Source organism: Toxotes jaculatrix, chromosome 22 (assembly GCF_017976425.1).
Source record: "Toxotes jaculatrix isolate fToxJac2 chromosome 22, fToxJac2.pri, whole genome shotgun sequence".
Taxonomy (NCBI): Eukaryota; Metazoa; Chordata; class Actinopteri; family Toxotidae; genus Toxotes; species Toxotes jaculatrix.
Genome location: NC_054415.1, coordinates 15,019,296 through 15,025,658, shown reverse-complemented (window position 1 = coordinate 15,025,658; position 6,363 = coordinate 15,019,296). Strand labels below are relative to the sequence as shown.

Genomic DNA, 6,363 nt, shown 5'->3' with positions numbered 1-6,363 from the left:
GACGAGCGCACACGAGAAAAAAAACCACACGTGTGGCTTGTACAAGAGGCCTCATGGATGCGATGGAGCCTCTGTGATTCTCGCTCTGTGGCTACCCTTTTTTTTTTCCCAGGGTTGCAATACATGAAAAAATTTCATGTTCAATTTCAAAGTTCAATTTCTAAGCAATCCAATCTGTCAATGAGTCCTTGAGTTCGGAAGAACAGGAGCCAGTTATCTTTCCACATTTCTGTAACATTATCTTTATTATTTTAGACAAGTGCTAGAGTTATCATTTTAAGACTTTCAGGATCTAAAGGACAAACCCACGTTGATAAATATTGTTTTAAGAGACTAGATGAGTCAGTCAAAGTGTGTCCCCTGGACAATCACTGACAGGCGTGTATGGTGAGTCTGAGGTTTTGATTGGTCATTAAAACTGGAGGTCCACATCTTCAGGCCATAGGCAGCTCGTGATAGGCTGCATACTGTCCAGTCACGTGGTGATAGATCTGCACGGAGAAAACAAACTGTGTCAATAAAGTTTGTAAAGATTTACCACAAAAAAAAATTTCAGCAACAGGTTTTTATCCTAATCGGTTTCTGTCGATAGCTGCTGTTTTACGTTCGCCGCTCCTTCTCGTCTGCCGGTTCATCTTTTTTCGTCTGCTCTCCTCTCTGCTCCCAAATTTGCTTCTTCTACTTTTCTGCTTGAATAAGCTGGAGTTTTCACTGTCAGAGTCTGAGCTCTCAGTGTAATCCCTGTCATCTGTTTACGCCGTGCCGAGATACACAAGGTACAAGGAAAACAGACGCCAACCCAAGTAGCAGGAGCATGTTAGCATAAGGTTACTAAAACGTTCACAAACAAGCAGCAAAAAAAAAAAAAAAAAATATGATTTCATGTCTGATTTCTAGACATTAAAACTCCAGCCATAATTTCTGTCTCTAAACTCTGAGCTGATAATAATAAACACTATCTCTCTAAGGAACAATTACACCGCAGGAGCATTAACATTAGCATTTACAGTTTGAACATTAGCTTTTAAGTAAGACAGCTGATGCTTTTCACCAAGTTCAAACAAGAGAAATAATGACTTTCAACTGTAACAGAGTCATTTACAGTGTCTGTAATAAAATCATCTATTGTGAACCTTCACATCATTGATTTTTTGGACCTCAATTCATCAAAGAATAGTTTCCTAATGTAAATAACTCATCTTAGATAAAAATATAAAATAGAACCTTATAATTCCAAGGTCATGTTATACAGAAAAGTAACATAGTGTGTGTGTGTGTGTGTGTGTGTGTGTGTGTGTGTGTGTGTGTGTGTGTGTGTCCTCACCTGTCTCTCAATATCAGCCAGCAGGCTACTGGCTCCCAGGCGGAACAGGTGAGGACAGAGCCAATCGTTGCCCAGCTCCTCCTTGATCAGAGTGAGCCACACCAGAGACTCCTGAGCCGTCCGGATCCCCCCTGCCGGCTTGAAGCCCACCTGAGAGAACACACACACCTCTGTCAACAGGACACCCAACTCACTTACAGCTCGACTACACTCGAAACTTTAATAGTTTAAAACAGCTAACTGCCCTAAATTTGATAAATGTTACTAAAATAACATAGTATTTTTCTATGTGGCTATACAGGTAGTAAAAACACTGCATGTCCTTGTTTTAAGGTTTGTGTAGATTCTTGGTCTTGATCTTCTCAGACATTTGTGTCTCCACTTACTGACACTGAGCAGATTTACAAGTTCCTGCCCTTTAAAATCCTACAGCTGGTTACACAATGGAACTAATAAATTAGACAATACTTCAAGTAGAGACGACAACCTCCATGCAGCTGATCTACAGTGCTCTAACCACATTCTCTTCTCCTCATTAACCAGGAAATATTCACGGCCGACAGAAAGGCAGGAGTTAAGTACTGTACCTTGTGGCCTGTACACAAGAAGTAGTTACGGATGGCTCTCACCATCACTATGGCAACCGGGTAAGTGGCGTTGACAGCCTCCTTTCCTGTGGACGTCTTGATGAAGTCGGAACCTGTCGGGTTTTAACAGGTGACATGTAGCCTTCAACACGGCAACACGGAGCGGAGCATGTAATACAGTCCTGCAAATGTTGTCAACGTTGCACTTATCATTCATCTGTCAGTGTGTTTGCTACTTTCCAACCTGCACAGGAGGATTTTTCACATGGGACGAGCTGCTAAAGTAAGGAAGCAGAGTCAGCAGCAGCACGAGTGAGGGTGAGGGTGCAGACAGAGGATGGACAGGGCATTACTCTGATAGTCTGGCCTGGCCAGACAAGAACATATGCTGCCGCTGATGGCTAACAGAGGGGCAGCTGCACGCTCATCAATAAAATCCTTAATTTTTCCTTCCCTTCCTTCACAGCCAATTATGTTTTACCAGCTTTCCTGATAAAAATAGAAGATGAAATGATGCTCTTTAATAGATTACCCACAAACTGCGGGCTGCAGGAAAGGGGGAAAAAAAAAAAAATCGCCCCTTCTGCCTCCCTGGTGTATAATGACTGTTCATTACTGAACAGAACAAGATGAACATTTTCCATTTCATTAAAGACATGTTCTATGTATTCTTCCAGTCAGGTCTTTTTTTTCAGCCTCTCTCCCCCCTCTTCCTCAAACTGGCATAATCCTTAAGATTCGTTATGGGGAGTCTTAATTACCAGATAATGGATAACGGTTATTAAATGCGGGTGGCGGTAATGAAGCTCTATTCATTTGCATGGGCAGGGGGATACTGGCGGGGAACAGCAGAGTAAAATAGCCTGCATCAGAGATTAATAGGTGAAATTATCATTCAATTTCAGGAATCTCATACGCAATTCATAGGAACAAGGGGAGATTAAGGAGCGAGTGCGGCGACAAAAGCAATGCATTTTAATAATGATCTCTATCAGAGCCCCTGACAATTTGGTTCTGTAATCGGCTTATTATGTGATGGCTAGTTAAGCACACTCTGTGTGTGTGTGTGAGAGAGAGAGAGAGAGAGAGAGAGAGAGCAAGTGTGTGTCTGTGCATGAGAGAGGGGGAGCTCCATTCATCAGGTTCGCCTTTTCAAAAGGGAAAAGAAATCGCTGAGCGGCAGCGCCACAAGCTGGATGGCAGCAGGAATTACACCAAGCCTTCAACTTTTTACTGACTTCAGACTTTTTAAAACCTCTCCAGTGCCATTCAGACCACTGACACCACAAAGAAATCGATAAGTCGAGCTTTAGCAAAGCAGCAGCAGCAGCTTGTGTCCTACATCTGTGTCTACACACTGGATGCATGAAGGCACCGTACTGAGTGTAGGTGGTGACACTGACCAGCCATCATGGCGACCATGCTGGCCTTGTAGACGTTGGTGAAGGTGGCCAGCTCTCCGATAGCCAGGATGGTTTTCATGTGGGCGTCACCGCAGGCCTCCCGAAACTGACGGATCTCGTCGTACAAGGCTGTAGGCGGAAAGAGGAAACACTTTAGACATACTTTATTCAGGATCAAAATGGGAACAAAGGGTCACCACTATTACCAAAACAACCTGACACAACCCGCCTGCACGTGAGCAAACCTTCCCTGCCGACAGTGGCGGCCATGACGGGAGGCGGCAGATGTGTGTTTTGAAGATCCAACCACATCTCAATAAGGAGCAGTCTCCTAACGATCAGTTCTTCAGAGCTTCCCTCTCTGAGTGTTTTGCAAATACTTTTTCTGTAAATGCACAAGTCCCCCCCCCTACACACACACATGTTGACTCCACTACACTCACACACTCTGTGTCAGCTGTTTAGTAAGGCTCTTCTCACTCCCACATTGTCACAAGCAAAACAGACTTTTGTCTCAAGTGAACACAACAACCCATCCATGCAGAGAAAGTTAGCCTCTGTGATCACAGCGTTACCTTCCCACTGTCCCGTGAGGGCGAGCGTCCTGTTGATGACGATGTCGATCTCTGTGGCACCATCAGCCACCGCCATACGGACTTCCTGCAGACGCGTCTCCAGCGGTGTCTGGCCCGCTGGGAAACCAGTGGCCACTGGGAGAGGAGGAAGAACGCACTGTCAGTGAATCTCAAGACACACACACAGTCCCACATATTTCAGCTCACTATTCATTTCTTTCTTACACTACAAAGTCACTTTAGTTGAAGCAAATGAGGCCTGATTCAGTTCACTTACCTGAGGCGACAGGGAGGCTGGAGTTGGCTGCTTTTAATGACGCGGCTGCATCAGCCACACGAGACGGATACACACACACTGCTGCTGTGGTCACTCCTGCCACACAACACAACACAACACAGGGAGCAGAGAGTTGAAGAAGAAACATGGTAATAAACTGGTCTTTGTCGCCCTCTGGAGGCTGAATCCTGGTATGACCAGACAGTCCTCAACAAGCTTGCTGCTTTAGGTTGAAGCTCAAACCATAACTATTTCTAACTCATTCAAAGCCCTGTTTCTTCCATCAATTCCCTCATGTATTCATAACAACCAAGTAAATCATCACAGTGGCTGTAACAGTCAGCAGTATGATGACAGTAGTGTCCAGCTGCAGTGACTGAGTCCTGGGTCTACATGTGGTGTTTCTGGCAGTGGCAGAAGCAAACCTTTGTCGTGCATATCCATCTTCCTGAGCAGGTCGTATCTGATCGGCTGGATGGCTTTCATACACAGCCGATGGACGTTGGATGGTGTGTCATCACCAGCCAGAGTTGTCAGGTCAATACATGTTACAGCTTTCAGCAGCCAGGCAGCCTGCAGGACAGACCCACAGAAACAACATCAGAGTAAACAGTTTTCATCTGACTCCAGCTTCAGAGTTAATTCTCAGTGCTGACAGATGCTTTGTCAAACAAACAGTGTGGACATTAGAGTGATCACCCAAAAATGAGACATTTGTGTCTGATTATGCATCTGTGCAGAGTTTCTTGATTGACAAACTCTTTTTATATCACAATATACATGAATGCTGCAATATAAAAATACATAGATGCAATATAAATACAAACAAATAGACATTAACATACATATACATAAAGGTAAAGATGGATAAATGCATATGGACATCATTATCTGTTAAAGTAATATGGACTTCTTGTCATCATGTTGGATGCAGGTGAAAGGTAAACTCTACCTGCCACTGTTTCTTGAGGTTCTTCTGTCCTTGGATTTGCTGAGCTCTCTTCAGGACAGCCTGAGTGTTCACCCTCACTTTGGATATCCACTCTGGGTCTGATGCCCATCAGTAGGGAACATACATAAAAAAAATATAGATATATAGGTCAGTGTGTTTACAATTAACTATTTCTGCCCTCAAAACCTTTTGAAAGTATTCTCCTTGCTTACTCGTTTAAGACTTTAGAGATACAGATTTTCTCATTAGACTAAGTAGTGCAGAAACATCCAGGAACAAATGTGCACAGAAATTCAAATTAGAAATTAAAAGGCCTAGGATTTGGAGAATGAGTTCACCGTCTGCCACACTGCATAGATGGACTATTTAATCTTTAACATCCAGCGTATACCCCAGTGTGTCAACTGGACTTTAAACAAGCCAGTCTTTAACAGAGAACACATGAACATGAAAAAGGTGGCAAGGAAATAGATGTAACTGAGTCACATAATAACATCATCATCAAACCAAACCATGTCAGAGAACTGGTTTTACTGTACTAAAACCATTACTGAGCTATGGCACAAACTATGGGTTTAACTAGTCAGCTGAGCAGGGGGAGATGGGCTGTCATGAGTTCTCAATTACAGTCATGAGGGGCCCAGACTGTAGTCATGGCAACCTTATCACAGCATGTATATTAAAGTAAAAATTAAGTTAGTGTTATATAACGATACATGTCATTTGAAACTCAGCAGTTTTATAATAATATGTCAGCGTGGTAGGTATGATAGTAAGTTACACGGTAACATTTCGATGTTCAGCAGGTCAGTCACCTCTAACATGTTACTCATTAAACTGTCAGGAGTTAAATCTACGCTGAACGTCGCTGTCTTTCTGAGCTGCTCGATTTTTTTAACCATTAAACGGTACAAGCTGAAAAGTGGTGCAAGGCAAATCACAGAATTATAGTATTCCTTGGTTAAACGTTAGGTAATGTTAGCGAAATGAGAAGTGGGGAATAAAGTCACAGCAAAACGGAGACGACCACACGTGCTCAAAAGGAATTGAGCTACAGCAACAGCGTAAAAATACACTCCAGTAAATGCTCCAGGAAATGATTTTTACTTACCGAACTTGGTCCCCGGGTTCCTGGCGGACATGTTGAAGGAGGGATAGTGTTTAATGATGTACAGATACTGAAATTAGCAGCAACAGCCTCCCGCTAGCCGAACTGACCTGTCAACACTCCACTTCCGGACTACA

The 6,363-nt window shown here is 43.4% G+C and overlaps 1 protein-coding gene across 1 annotated transcript; it reads right to left on the bottom strand.

Annotated features, from left to right (window-relative positions):
- Window positions 1-209: 209 nt before the first annotated feature.
- dera (deoxyribose-phosphate aldolase (putative)) lies at window positions 210-6,363 on the bottom strand. Its single transcript, XM_041030219.1, has 9 exons — window positions 6,230-6,363; window positions 5,119-5,216; window positions 4,592-4,739; window positions 4,167-4,262; window positions 3,890-4,024; window positions 3,315-3,443; window positions 1,912-2,024; window positions 1,325-1,474; window positions 210-491 (listed from the first exon to the last, which is right to left on the bottom strand). The coding sequence occupies exons 1-9, from the start codon at window positions 6,258-6,260 to the stop codon at window positions 435-437; spliced, it is 957 nt and encodes a 318-aa protein (XP_040886153.1). The 5' UTR covers window positions 6,261-6,363; the 3' UTR covers window positions 210-434.